At 43.4% G+C, this 13,976-nt stretch overlaps 1 protein-coding gene across 1 annotated transcript in view; it reads left to right on the plus strand.

Moving 5' to 3' along the window:
- The window catches only part of HMCN1 (hemicentin 1), a 330,831-nt gene that overhangs the window by 53,007 nt on the left and 263,848 nt on the right, over window positions 1–13,976 (plus strand). The window contains exons 3-4 of the mRNA XM_083506699.1: window positions 1,797–1,955; window positions 5,423–5,545. Of these exons, the coding sequence (XP_083362825.1) occupies window positions 1,797–1,955; window positions 5,423–5,545 (282 nt within the window). The remainder of the gene's footprint in view (window positions 1–1,796; window positions 1,956–5,422; window positions 5,546–13,976) is intronic.

The following is a 13,976-nucleotide window of genomic DNA, read 5'->3' on the forward strand; positions in this document are numbered from 1 at the left end:
TTCCCCATCCTACTGCTGCCCTCATAGCAGGGGCGGAGGAAGGGGGCGGGAGGCGGCCCGTCCTGAGTGTCATCAGTGGGGGGGGGGGTGAAATTCGCCACGTCGCCCACCCAACCTAGTACTCTGAAAACCACACTAGTACTCTGAAAGCACACCAGTGCAAGTAGATAAATAGGTACCACTGCGGCGGGAAGGTAAACGGTGTTTCTGTGCGCTGCTCTGGTTTCACCAGAAGCGGCTTAGTCATGCTTACCACATGACCCGGAAAAACTGTCTGTGGACAAACGCCGGCTCCCTCGGCCTGTAAAGCGAGATGAGCACGCAACCCCAGAGTCGTTCGCGGCTGGACTTAACTGTCAGGGGTCCTTTACCTTTATCTTTTTAATTGTGTGCAAGGTGCAGTTTTGCTATACTAAATAGGTGAATGTGAATAAGTTTATAACTGTTAGTCTTAAGTTCTTTTGTCTGTACTTTTTATATACCCTTTTTCGGAGTAACCAGAAAGAGGACACAGCAGAAGGAGGCTTCTCAGAAATAAAACATGATATTGTATACAACAGCCAAATTCATGGCAGCACAGTGACTTTTCCAAGGCAATGTTTACATACAGCAACAGGAGACGGATGGACAACAACGCTATTCTGATTTGTCCCCAAAGACAAACAAATACTGCCAGTTCATATGAATTACAAGTTTTGTTTTCCTTTTAAAATGCTCTTTCTTCATTTTCTTTCCATTTGATCTTTTTTTCCTGCTTGGCCAGAAGCTTCATTTTTAAAGAGACTAATTAGCAGATCAGTGCTCTCAGAACAAATATTTTATGTTTAGCTAACAACTAGTTTTCATATAGTGTTCAAATTTATTCCTGCTTTTCTAACTCCTCTTCAGGGCAGCTTTAAATAATATTTAAAGGACGTAAAACAAAAGAACCAACAGAAAACAAAACACAGTGGCAACTGCAGTAACATCATAAATTAAAAGTGCTTTTGTAATATAACTGGCCAAAGAGTTGAGAAAACAGAATGGCATTTACCTGGTCCCTAAATCATAAAGAAGTAGACACCTGGGGAATATACTTAGTTTTTTTTTAATATATTTTTTTCTTACATTTTCTGTTTTTACAATTTAGAATATTCATTTCAACAACCTTAAAATATCAACGACTTCTCTTCTTCTCCTTCCATGGTTCATTTTGCATAACATAAATCCCTGAATATTTTACATAAACTAAACCATGCACTATTCCATTATTACATCCATCAAAACTTATTTACACTGTTGAACTTATCTTAATGCTGCCAACATTTCCAAGTGTACACAATTTCCTGCCTATATATTCAATAAACATTTTCCAATCTTCTCTGAACGTATGTTCTTCTTGTTCTCTTATTCTATATGTTAGGTCCACAAACTGTGCATATTCCATCAGCTTAAGTTGCCATTCTTTAGTTAGGACCTCGCTCGTTTTCCATTTTGGGGCTAATGAAATATGGGCTACAGTTGTTGCATACATAAATAACCTTCTTTGACACCTGGGAATTGCCATCTGAATTATCTACAACAAAAAGGACTCTGGTTTCTTTTTATTACATTAATCAAGATTTGCTTACACCGTTGAATGGCTACTTAAGGAGATACTTCACAAAAGTAGTAACATTTTTCATGGTTGACCTCCTATAACTACAAATGGGGAGGTTAAATGAATTCAGAATTTTTGTGACTTTTTAAACTTTAGCACTGTTTTTGTTTTTGTTTTTTAAACTTACATTATTTCCCTGTTTCCTGATTATAAACAGGGGGGCGGTGACTGTCCAGAGATGAGCATTGGCGCAATCAAGATTGCTCTAGAAATTTCTCTCCCGGGTTCATTCATCTATGTTTTTACTGATGCGCGATCCAAAGACTACAAGCTAACCCATGAGGTCTTGCAACTGATTCAGCAAAAGCAGTCACAGGTAGGAAACAAATTCCAATTCTGATTATTTCAAAACCGCCATTTTAAATTATTATTGTTGTTATTATTTTAAGTCTCTTTTTTTAAAAAAAATGAAATGTGTTCCTATTGATTACGGTCAAATACCATCTTGGATAAAATATGTAAATAACAGTTTGATCCCATGTGGAAGTCAGTTTTGTTAGATTCAGCGGGACTTACTTTTAGGTATGGGATGCGGGTGGCACTGTGGTCTAAACCACTGAGCTTCTTGGGCTTGCCGATCAGAAGGTTGGTGGTTCGAATTCCCATGATGGGGTGAGCTCCCGTTGCGCTGTCCCAACTCCTGCCAACCTAGCAGTTCAAAAGCACACCAGTTCAAGTAGATAAATAGATACCACTGCGGCGGGAAGGTAAACGGCTTTTCTGTGCGTTCTGGTTTCCATCATGGTGTCCTGTTGCACCAGAAACAGTTTAGTCATGCTGGCCACATGACCTGGAAAGCTGTCTGTGGACAAACGTTGGCTCCCTTGGCCTGAAAGCAAGATGAATGTCACAACCCCATAGACACCTTTGACTGGACTTAACCGTCCAGGGGTCCTTTACCTTTACCTTTTACTTTTAGGTAATTGTGTTTAGGATTGAATTATACAAGTTGGAGGCGACCAGTTTCAACAAATAATAAGCAGGTCCATACAATATTGAGATGGGTAGAAGAAACTATCTCATCACAGGTCATACACAGTTTTATTAATGCGTATGATACTCTAGACAGGTATTAGCAAAATATCAGCTTTCCCCACTGTCAGGTGCTGATGTGGTTGCTCGGGAGCAAACAGACAAGACTCCAACCTGTCTTTTCCAGGCTTTATTATATGTACAAACTATTTACAGTGCAGAGCGTCGCAAGTCCATGTCTGCTCAGTCGCTAGCAGAATCTGGGAGTGGGCGGTCCTTATACCTTCCCCAGCATAACAGCTGTGTGACCCCCTGTCAGCATCGCCCTAGAGCCAGTGCACCAACTGGACTCATGCACCTCAACCCCGACTGGGCTAGGCGAGCTGGGAAGCACCGCCAGAGACCTCCTTCTCACAAGAACAGGTCACAGTGCTGTGGACTCACAGCTTAGAGCTGAGAGCACCGGATTCACTGTCTCAATAATACAGTCGTTGCGCAGCAGAGTTTTGCAGAGTCTTGCAGAGTATAAACCACTCGGAGAGCAGCTCTGTAGAATATCTTCCTTTTATTCTGTAACTACAACTATGATACAAAACTATATACAGAGCTGAATATTCTAAGCATAAATCAATGCTACACTGAGAGTCTGCAGCTGCACTTAGCAGCAATCTTATCTCTAGAATCTCTAACACTCTCACTTTCTCCGATACACTGACTGACTGTCTCTCACTCACACACACACAATGATATGTTGCTGGGCAGAATAAGTAGATAGGCAGGACACGCCTCCGCCTCTCTGGAGAGTCAGCAGAGACCATCAGGAGATCATCAGGAGATTCTTGGGTATGGGAGGGGTGAAATCTCCTAACCCCCAACCTTCTCCTCCCCTCTCTGCACCAAAGACTACTGCGCAGAACGGGCTCTGGCAAAGAGGGACTCCCCTCCGCTTTGCTCAGGCTCGGTGTTGAGGCTCCTCCTAGCCTCTTCTGATCCTTGCACTCCCTCCTCACTGGAGGTGTGGCTTCCCTCCTCGCCAGAGGAAGAACTACTTCGCAAGATCTTTGGAGGCTCCCTATAACACAACTGCCCTTCCACCTCTCGCCTCTGAGCTGATGGCAGTTCCCTCCGTTTCCGATGTTCAGGTGTGAATGCCAATGTTTATGTCGCCTACAGGGCATGTTCTCAACTCCTGGTGCCTTGAAACAGAACCTTATTTGAAATCCTTGAGAGCCACTGTCAATCACTGTCAATCAGCATAGACAATGCTGAACTAAATGAGCCCCTGGTCTGATTCAGATCAGTGCAGGTTCCTATGTTCCTATGAGGGTCAACAGGTGCAACAGAGCACAGAAGCTTGCAGAAGGGCAGACAATCTGGTGGCAAATCCTCCTAAACTCTAAAGGGACAGGGAAGGGGACATCTGAAACAAACCTGAGGTAGACTGATCAGAAAACCACTGATAACCGGCAGTGCTGGATTTACGTATGAGCTAAACAAAAAAAAACCCTGGATGTACATTTCCAAAATATAAGATAAATAAAATAAAACCTACATACAGCAACGGTGTTTTGTGTTGTGTAGGCTCCTGTGATGTAAGTAATGGGCCCCGTCTGCTAGCCTGCTCCCTAAAATATCACTGGTTTCCTCTTTTCTATATATAGGGTGCCTACATTATGCATGGACTGGTTGCATGGCAACATATACAAATGGATTTAGATACCTATTAAAGGTAAAGGGACCCCTGACCATTAGGACCAGTCATGGCCGATTCTGGGGTTGCGGCGCTCATCTCGCTTTATTGGCCGAGGGAGCCGGCATACAGCTTCTGGGTCATGTGGCCAGCATGACTAAGCCGCTTCTGGCGAACCAGAGCAGTGCACGGAAACACCGTTTACCTTCCCGCTGGAGCGGTACCTATTTATCTACTTGCACTTTTATGTGCTTTCAAACTGCTAGGTTGGCATGAGCTGGGACCGAGGAACGGGAGCTCACCCCGTCGCGGGGATTCGAACTGCTGACCGCCTGATTGGCAAGCCCTAGGCTCTGTGGTTTAACCCACAGCACCTAATAGATACCTATTAGGTCCATAAATTACCATATAGCATATATTCAACAGCAACAATTTGTTGACAAAGGACAGCTAGACGTATAAAGGGCCCCATCACGTTCAGTAGCTTAGGGCCTCATCAAACTTAAATCTGGCTCTGATAACCGGGTTGGGTGGGGAATGTAATGGAGTATCCTGCAGGAGGCACAGCTGACTGGAATACTAAACAGGAACGCTTCGTAAGGTAAAATTTTACTGCAGGTCCCAGTTGCCCCAAAGGGCTAAAGTTCTTGCCTGGTCCCCATCAGCTTGTCCCACCAGCTGTTCCGGTTATTGAGCAGGGACAAAACTGCCACTGGAAGGCCTGCAAAACTGATGTCTGCAGTCGGGTAGGAGAGAAAAAAGCAAATAAGTAACAGCTTCCAAGTTTCTACCTCTCTATTTAACTGGAATCTGGCACGTTCAGCAGCTATTTTTTTTAAAAAGTTATGCTACGACTAATATAAACTTGTAATTACCCGAGGCACTAATGAATGTTATGAAATAATGTGGCCTATCATTCCTGCTTGCCAATATGGTGTTGTTCTTCTGAAAGTTATTACGCTAATTACTTAAGACTGAAAATATTAAATAAAGTGTATCCCTTTAATGACATAATGTATATTTCCTTCGCTAATGGATTTCTGATGCTTTCCTTTTTCCATTCTTTTGTGTACGAGGGCTATTTAAATATCCTTGTTTCTCCCCCCCCCCAAACCATATAGGTTGTGTTTGTTCTAACAGGAGACTGTGATGATAGAGGACATATTGGTTACAAGGTCTATGAAGAAATTGCATCAACAAGTTCTGGCCAGGTTTTTCACTTGGACAAAAAGCAAGTTAATGAGGTAGGAATGAGTGGAGTTTAATTTTCATGGCAGTCCTATATGGGTATTGATAGAATGTGAGCTTTTATCTAGCGGCCTTAGTTTTGAACTGAACATTTCCTGCTAAATGTTTCATCGATGAAGCTGACCCTAAAGATGAAAATTGTTGGAGAAGAAACTCAATATTTCTATTCATGTTTTCATTACATTTGTATCCTGTCCTTCCTTCAGTGAGTTTGGGATAACATAGATGGAGCTATTCCATTTTATCTTTACAACAACACTATGAGGTAAGTTAGATGTAGAGATTTGCTCAAGGCCATCCAGTCAGTTTCATTAGTGAGCAGAGATTTGAACTCAGGTCTTCTTGGCTCAGCTCACAACACTCTATATTTACTGGCTCACTGCAGAAATCTTTTTTTAAAAAAATAATTTTTATTAACTGACCAATCAAATCAAATCAAATCAAATCAAATCACATCACATAAATTCCGAATTACAAAGCCGAATTTTAAATTTTTGTTGGGGGTAGCTATATTTCAAGTTCCGAAGGGGATTCCAATCATCTTCTTGCTGCTGCGTTAATGTCCACAAATCTGTCCAAATAATGTTCACAATTCTATCCAGTCCTGCCTTGCTGTTTCCACATCTCATCTTGTTATTTTCATATATTTTTCTTTTTTCTTTGTGATCTCTTCTGATAATCTCTTTAAGCAGGTAAACACAAATTGTAATCCTGTGTGAATTTTTCCGTTCATCCAATAACCATATCGAGATGGTTTCCATGTATCATCACTTCCATAAATAAAAGCACTCTTTCCATCATTAATCTTCATAAATCTGTCGCCTTCTTTAGTCCTCTGAGGACGTTCGCCCGCTGTATGAAAACAAATGCATTCCTCCTCCCAGACATAAGTCTTTCGACAGAACTTGCCAAAATGGCGACGCTATTTTTTACTGCGTCATCCCAAAGCTCTTGTACTTTCAACGATCTCCTTAAAACATGCTTTTGGTTAGAAATTATCTCCACACAGTCTTAAATCATCCATCTTAGGTGGGTGGGTGGGATCATTGGTTAATCACATAGAAGAAAGAAATGAAAGTTCCCCCCCCATCCAGTCCCGTTGCCAACATACCGAGCCTTGATGTGTCTTCTCATGATATATTCCTGTTTATCCGACCCGTCTTCTTTCTCAGAGATCCCTTCAATTAGCAGTCTTTACTCCCCATTCTTCCTTGAAATATGTGCATTTGCTTCTTTCTAATTGTTTCTTTTGAAGTTGCTGCAGCTAGTGGCGCGAATCAGAGACAGCGTCCAGGAGAGCCAAGTCCACACAAGGGCTTTCTGCCTAGTGCCCCCACCCCCTCTAGTTCGGGGGTGGTATATGGGCACAGCTGGCAAGGGCAGTCCCCCCCATTTCCTTGGGGAGGCAGGGAGGCTGCATACTCCCATCACAGCCTTTTAATTACCTCATGTGGGTCGGAGAGATGTTATTGTCGGCCATCTTCCAATGCGCCCCTAGTGGCCCCCCCGGCTCACTACAGAAATCTGGATAGATTTTTAGATACCGCTTCCTTCCAGCCATGGGCAAGCATGGCATCTGAACTAGCGTCCCATGTCACAAACGGTTGCTTAAGAAGTGTCCCTTTATTTAGTTTCTGTTCAAAGAGAGTTTGTTAGCTCTGCGAAGCCCAATAGAACAGAGACATACTGTTCTTCAAAAATACCGATCTTGCACAATGCCCAGCTATAAAGTATTGCTTGAGGCCAAAGTAAATGCTGCATGAATAACTCTCCAGTGACTTTAATCGAAACCTAGCAAATAGTAGCTCCGGTGGTGTGGGTAACTGGAGCTGTAGCATGGACAGAGAAGGGGTTTAATCCTCTCAGTCGTACCTTGGATCTCAAATTCCTTGGCTCCCGAACAAACCGGCTCCCGTACAATTGAAACCCAGAAGTGAGTGTTCTGGTTTTCAAACGATTTTCGGAAGCTGAACATCTGGCGCAGCTTCCGATTGGCTGCAGGACACTCCTGCAGCCAATCAGAAGCTGTGCCTTGGTTTTCGAATGGTTCCAGGAGTTGACTGGACTCCCGGAATGCATTCCGTTCGAGAACCAAGGTCCGAATGTACTTTGATTCTTAGCTTCCTTATACACTGAAAATGCCATTTATTTACTTATTGGATTTATATACCGCCCTATACCTGGAGGCCTCAGGGCTGTTCACACAAAAGATCAACATATAAACTGCAATATATACATATACAGTGGTACCTCGGGTTACAGACGTTTCAGGTTACACACTCTGCTAACCCAGAAATAGTGATTCAGGTTAAGAGCTTTGCTTCAGGATAAGAACAGAAATCGGGCTCCAGTGGCGCAGCCGCAGCAGGAGGCCCCAATAGCTAAAGTGGTTGTCAGGGAACTGACAACAGAGCCACGGGAGAAGGAGAGGCTCTCCGATTCTGCAGGTGAAGGTCCTAGCACTAGGGGGAGACTCAGCTTGGTGGAAAGGGAAGGTAATCAGCGTAACACCAAGGATCCAGGAGAGCAATGGGGAGAGGCGGTGGAAGGGCTCCGGGATTCTTCCCTGGAAGTCAGTGAAGAGAGCCCAGGTACTCCGCTACCCACGCCCACCCTGCGCAGGAGACTCCCGCGCAATGAGAGGCGGAGACGATTGGGTGTCAAACAGCTCTTATGCTGGCAAAGGTTCAAGAAACACCCACAGACAGATTCTGCCAGTGACTGAGGCAGCCACGCGGAGATGGGCTGTGCAGTCCGAAGGGTTTAACCAGGCAACCAAGCGCCCAAACGGGGTCAGCTTACGCACGAGTAACTCCATACCACTACAGTGGTGCTTCAGGTTAAGAACAGTTTCAGGTCAAGAACGGACCTCCGGAACGAATTAAGTACTTAACCAGAGGTACCACGGTAATCAAACAATCCAATAACCCCCCCCCCAGAGCCACATTTTAAAAGGGCATAGGATGTAAATTAGATCAACCAAAGGCCTGGTGAAAAAGGAACATTTTTGCCTGGTGCCTAAAGGTGTATAATGAAGGCGCCAGGCGAACTTTCTTGGGGAGTGCATTCCACAGACAGGGAGCCACTGCAGAGAAGGCCCCGTTCTCGTGTTGCCACCTTCTGGACCTCTTGAGAAGGAGGGCCTCAGAAGATGATCTCAGGGTCTGGGTAGGTTCATATGGAAAGAGGCAGTCCCTGATGGTTGCTCAGTTCAGAAAAGTCTACATGCATAGATGCAGTGGTCAGCCTCCAATGTGGAAGGGGTGTTTCTGGTTCACATTTAGCTAACCAGCTTCTCGTGGAACTCTAGCAGTTCTTTCCTGGCACAGCAACATGCCTGAAACACCGTTTGGGGATTTCTGAATTAGCTCTGCTGGTTTGCTTACTCTGAGCAATTGCATTCACAATTGGGCACCGTTCCACCACTTGAGCGGAAGACACAGTTTCATTTTGGGTTTCCTGTATCAAAGCCATTCCTAAGAAAAGCATGACAAAGGTGTTACGAAGGGACTGTAAACTTGGAACATTTTGGGGGACTTTCAGGTTCCACGTTGTCGCTGTGGACAATAGCTATTTCGCAAGCTCTCATGACTGAATTTGCTGAATCAAAAAAGTCACATGTTGTTAATTTTGGTAATCTAAATCATCTGCCCTAGTCGTAAACATTCTCTTGGACTTCCCAATATACACAGTACTCCATCAGCTGCCTTGCGGTATGACTCAGAAAAAAATATGAATATTGTGGGTTTTTTAAAATGGAATTTTGGTTTATGCAGTCAGAGTTTGACTGCTTTATTGTCCCACGCATGTGAACTTTTCGGACATCTTGATCATGAGCTTTTGGATTGCTATTTGTTTTTCTAGTTGTAGATCTGGATATGTTGTACTTGGAAGCATTGTGCCTGTTACAGCAAGTTTTTGTTAAATAAATTGAAACGGGGAATTTACATGACTTGGCCTTCAAGAGGAAGCGTATCTGTATGTGGTAGGTAGGGACTTATAGAGCTTTCCTATTCTGCAGAACATTGACTTTAATATACTTCTAAAAATAGATTCTAATAAATGTTTTTCTCACACAGTGAAGCCATTACCCTCTCGTTAATCAAGTCACAATTGTGTTCAAACACACTGGGTGCTTTGAGGGGTTCAGCAAATCATGGATCTGGAGGTCTAGTGCCAGCTAACCACAAAAACCAAATTGTAGGTGTTATGTACTGAAGTTCTCACCCTGGGCCAGCAGGGGGATACTGTAGATAGTTTTCACTCAGGTCCGCATATGCAAATAAGGAATTGAAAGCGACTCTCAGTGATTGGATAGTTACAGAAAGTTGTTACTGTTGCGTTGTAGTTGAGCTCTATATAAGCAGGTTGGCTGAACCCTTCAGTTCAGTTCTGTTCTGGCCTGTGAATAAACAAGAGCTGTTTGAAGAATCGCTGTGTCGTCTGGTACGTTCACCCACAACTTAACAGTAACCTCATGATGTCCCAGCATAAAATGGTCAACGCAACCCATCTTTATATGACATTACCGCAGCAAGAGGGGAAACTGTCTCAATGAGCAGATGAATTCACTCTGTATACAATAGATGGAATTCACGATGCTATTTAGGAGTGATTTTAGGATTCTCAGAGGGCATGCCCATTCTACACACTTAAACTGATTTAATAGTCATTTCCTCTTCCCAAGGCACCCTGGGATTGGTAGTTTGGCATGATGGGGGTTGGTGACACTAGCTGCCATCTGTAGCATGCATTGACATGTGCTTAGGAGTTTGAATAACTTATTTACAATTACACAGCACATTTCTCGGGTGCCGGATAGCTTTGGGAACAGCACAGAGAGCAAGTCAAGCCCACGCATCATTGTTAGCTTGGTTGGAGCGTTGTGCTGATAACGCTAAAGTTGTAGGTTCAATCACCACATGGGATATCTGCATATTCCTTCATTCCGGGGGGTTGGACTAGATGTTTCCTGCTTGGCAGGGGGTTGGACTTGATGGCCCTTGTGGTCTATTCCAACTCTCTGATTCTATGATCCTCAGGGTCCCTTCCAACTCTGCAGTTCTATAAGTCTGTGGTTCTGTGTGTCTCTTCCCATCCCAGCTCCAAACGAGACTGGCCCCATGTCTATTGTTCTCTTACAACATCATCTCTACCTGGGGAGGCCTGTATTTGTTAGCACACCTTCAGGAAGCATTTCCAGCTAATAGTTTCCATGACAAAAAATCATCTGTACTCTTTAGTCATGCACAGAGGCAGAGGGCCTTCTCGGTAATGGTGCCCGCCCCGTGGAAAACCCTCCCATCAGATGTCAAGGAAATAAACAACTACCTGACTACTAGAAGACACCTGAAGGCAGCCCTGTTTAGGGAGGCTTTTAATGTTTGATGTTTTATCGTGTTTTTAATATTCTGTTGGGAGCCGCCCAGAGTGGCTGGGGAGACTCAGCCAGATGGGCAGAATATAAATAATAAAAATTATTATTATTATTATTTGACAAACTTGGCTAGAGCCATTAACCAGGAGTTGTCAGTGAGGAGAGACAGCGCTGTGTACTTGACCTTCTGGTAGCGGAGTTTGGATTATTCAAGCAGCTTTAAACTCGGAAGTATTCTTGAATAGGTTTTTATTCAGTCTGATTCTGTTCAGAATTGGAATGCAAAATTAACAATGGTGCATCCTTTGTTATGTCATATCCGACACTATGTCATATATAATGTTGGCAGCATGGCTGCTGTTCAACCTTCAAGTCCTGGCAAAGTACAGTGGTGCCTCGCAAGACGAAAAGAATCCGTTCTGTGATTCTCTTCGTCTAGCGGTTTTTTCGTCTTGCGAAGCAAGCCCATTGACGGATTAGCGGATTAGCGCTATTAGCGCTATTAGCGGCTTTTAGCATCTAATCTGCTGATCGGATCAGCTGATAAGCGGCTTAGCGGCTTAGAAAAAGGGGGGAAAGGAAAAAAAACCCCGCAGGAACTCGCAAGACATTGTCGTCTTGCGAAGCAAGCCCATAGGAAATTCGTTTTGCGAAGCACCTCCAAAACGGAAAACTCTTTCGTCTAGCGAGTTTTCCGTCTTGCAAGGCATTCGTCTTGCGGGGCACTACTGTATTAGGGTTGTATATAATGTTACATGATTACTTAGGTCCACTAGTTTTAATGGTTTCACTCTGAGTAGAACTTAGTTAGATGCACCCCTTAGGAACAACTAATTGGCTCCCAAGTAAGTGCTCTGGTTTTTGAATGTTTTTTGGAAACTGAATGTCTGACGCAGCTTCCGTTTGAGTGCAGGAAGGTCTGGAAGCCAACCGGAAGCCACACTTTGGTTTTTGAACGGTTTCGGGAGTCAAACAGACTCCCGGAACAGATTAAGTTTGAGAACCAAGGCACCACTGTAATATGTAAGTTAGCTGTGTTTACTGTTAATCATTTTCCAATTCTGCTTGGACACTAGCAATAGTTGCAAGGTAGTAACATGGATTGTGCAAATATCCCCCCTTTTTCATAATCTCTTCAGCTCAGTTGTTTCCCTTTGCAACATTATTTGATGATCCAGTCCAATAAAGTCATGTAGTTAATGGGATGACATTATGAGGCTGCATTTAACAGAATGGCATCATCAGTAAATGCAGTCGCAATCAATCACATTTCTTTGTGAGGAGAACGGTGGGTGAGGGCAACATAAAATAAGTAAAAATGACTTTTTGAAAAATGGGGGAAGCATTTTTTTGGTCCTATCATTTGTTGGTGAAACAGGGTTGTTTTTTAGCTTTTAATGTGATTGAACAGAAACCATAGTAAGAGCAAAGAAAGAAAGAAAGAAAGAAAGAAAAGAGCACCAGTGGTTCTTTTACACTGACTTCAATCTTCAGATACACCAAATAAGGGCTCGTCCACACTTTCTCTCCCCCCGCTGCTTCTCCCTATGAAAAACTGCTCTTTAGTGCTCAATTGGAGCAAATGGCAACTTGGGTTTTCTCCAGATTGATGCTTGCTTTGATTTAGCACTAAAGAGTGGGTTTTCCCTGGGAAAGGAGCAGCGAAGGTGTTTTCTAGGCACTGGGCAAGCAGAAGTGCGAACAAGCCCTGAGTAATGCTTATCTGGTGTATTATTGGTTCCCTACAGGTTTTCAAGCACTAGTTTGGTGTGATAAATAACACAGAGACGCAGGCTGAAATCCAGAGGAGTGTGTGCATGAAATTTATGCACCTGGATATTCCCCCAGAGTTTCCTTTTCAGAATGCGCTCCTCCCTAGAACTCTTTAAACCGTTCTGTAAATCTCCCTGAATCCAAAAAGCATTTTAGGAATAAGACAGAAGACTTGCATGAAAGGGGCATGGTAGTTTTTCCCCCCTCGAGAAAGCTCTTGTGTGTAATTCCCAAACCCTTTTCCGATTTGAAGGAACTAAAGAACAGCTTGGACGTTTCTGGAGTTGGGAATGTGTAAAAAGTGCCTTTTGAAAGAAACACCTGGCTAGGGGTGGGAACATGCACACACCCCTGGATTCCAGCCATATTTTATGGTGTTGTGTCAAGACTGTCCTGCGCCGATTATTGCAAATACATTAACATTGCAGTCATTTTTGTCGTCACATTAAGGCTGCCAAGCTCTGGCCTGTAAAGTAATAAAGGCCTAATTATTCTAGTCTACTTCCTTTAGCTTGTCAAAGGGTAAAGATTGTTCCACCAGGGAAAGGAGATTTGAAAATTCCACCTAAACATTTCTTGCTTGCTTTCTGAAGTTAGCATTTGTTCTGGCTAAAAGCCACTTTGTTTTATTTTGGTTAAAGCAAGCAATCCCATCAATACTAACTGAACCCAGGCCCTTGCACCTGAAATTCTGAACCGTTTTGGATAAGCACCATGCAGATACAGATAGTTTTAAATGATACTAATTCTAAATGAGGTTCTGTAGCACTTGTAACCCTAGGGTACAGAGGACTCCTTGCCGTTGTCAAGGGATGGGGCCGGGGGCACTGTACATTCTCTCAGCTATTCACAGATGTAAAAAATTGCACATAGCATGCATGTTTCCGTGGAACTGATGAAATTTCACACCTTTGCTGAAGGCTACGCAAATATTTTGTTCATGAACTTGAGAATGCAAGCATGTTACTTGTTAAAACAGAGCAGTTTTTCCTCTGTGCTAGTCATGTTCTTATATATTAGCACAGGTCCAGTTATTTCCTTTTGGTCACCATGATCCAGTGCGTAGAATAATGGACTTTAGGGCTAGTTTCAAATTCCAACATATCCCCCAAAAATTGCAGGGCAAAACGTCAAACATTAAAAACTTCCTTAAACAGGGTTGCCTTCAGATGTCTTCTGAAAATCAGATAGTTGTTTATTTTTTTTTGAGGTCAGATGGGAGGGCGTTCCAAAGAGCGGGGGCCACTACCAAGAAGGCCCTCTGCCTGGTTCCCTGT

The sequence above is a fragment of the Podarcis liolepis genome (genome assembly GCF_965112155.1).
Source record: "Podarcis liolepis genome assembly, chromosome: 6".
Classification (NCBI taxonomy): domain Eukaryota; kingdom Metazoa; phylum Chordata; class Lepidosauria; order Squamata; family Lacertidae; genus Podarcis; species Podarcis liolepis.